The sequence below is a fragment of the Temnothorax curvispinosus genome, unplaced genomic scaffold (assembly GCF_003070985.1).
Source record: "Temnothorax curvispinosus isolate PA1 unplaced genomic scaffold, ASM307098v1 QBEX01010358.1, whole genome shotgun sequence".
Taxonomy (NCBI): domain Eukaryota; kingdom Metazoa; phylum Arthropoda; class Insecta; order Hymenoptera; family Formicidae; genus Temnothorax; species Temnothorax curvispinosus.
Window position 1 is genome coordinate 181,449 of NW_020220138.1, and position 1,309 is coordinate 182,757.

Here is a 1,309-nt window from a genome sequence, read left to right on the forward strand (position 1 = left end):
ATATATATATATATATATATATATATATATATATATATATATATATAAATTCTCGTTTAATATGCATATTTGAAGTACATATTGTTATTCAAATAACTATTTTATAAAATAGCATTGTATTCTTCATAGAGATCGTCTTAAGCAACAATGTTGCCTCACAGGTTCATCTAAGCAGCGAAGAGAGTGAAGAATCTCAGAAGGAAGAGGAAGAACACAATCTCGAGAGTAATTTTATGTCATGTGATAAAAGGACAATGACAAAAGAGACATTTCATAAATCACAGAAGAAAGAAAATCAAGCGAAGGAGTTAAGTAATCTTACATCTAGTCAACTGGAAGCCATAATTGGCGTTAGCCTCGCTGAATGAATTTTTCATTCAAATTTCTCCATTAAACACATAGTAAAAAAAACTTACTAATATAACTGACATAATTATATATAATTTATTATGTCAGTTATACTGCTAATTACACATAATTATGTACGATGTTGTAGATTATATATCATATATTGTATATAATTATATATAGTGTGTACCAAAATATACAATAATAAAGTATGTAATCTACAATACATAGTTATATATACTTATAATTTATATTAGTTACTTACATATTTATAATATAGAACCTTAAAATTTGCATATATATATATATAAATTTACTTGATTTTATTAACATATTGTTTACATTTATTAATCTCAAAAGAATAGATATTACAGTGTACACGTTTATATTGCAATATGCATCATTGTAAAATTATACGTGATGATTAGTGCCTTGATAATAGGAGAGGAATGAATCAGTCATGAAATTCAATCATGTTCATCATAATGTTCATCATAAAACTCTCATGACATTCTTTAATGAAATTTGGTTGAAAGTTGATGAAACGTATAAAATTGCATGACAATGTGCATTAAGTGGATTCTGAGTTCAATCATATTCATCATAAGGTTCCCTTAGAATTCTTCAATGAAATCGGCGGAAATGGTAAAATAGTAATATAATGTTCATATAGGAAAAGATAGCCTGTAATATACAGTTTATAAGAGAAAAAAATATCTATTGTGTTTATATTTAAATTTTTACTCCATGACAAAATATAATTGGTTCATTAAAATAACATCTTATATAAAATAAGCTGCGTATTCTAATTTCTTGTGTGAAAACAAACATAAAGTAGATAATAATCGTATTACAATGGTGAAGATTTATAATCGTTTAAGAAATCGTACACACACACACACACACACATATATATATATATATATATATATATGTGTGTGTGTGTGTATATGTATACATA

General features: G+C 25.1%; 1 protein-coding gene across 2 annotated transcripts in view; it reads left to right on the plus strand.

Annotated features, from left to right (window-relative positions):
* The window catches only part of LOC112460149 (histone-lysine N-methyltransferase NSD2), an 8,861-nt gene extending 8,296 nt beyond the window's left edge, over nt 1-565 (plus strand). Inside the window, exon 13 of one of the 2 annotated variants that reach the window (XM_025024688.1) lies at nt 130-216. In XM_025024688.1, coding sequence (XP_024880456.1) covers nt 130-141 — 12 coding nt within the window. In that variant the 3' untranslated portion in view covers nt 142-216. Of the gene's footprint in view, nt 1-129 lie in introns of both variants that reach the window. The other variant, XM_025024686.1, reaches the window with a different exon arrangement.
* The last annotated feature ends 744 nt before the right edge of the window (nt 566-1,309 follow it).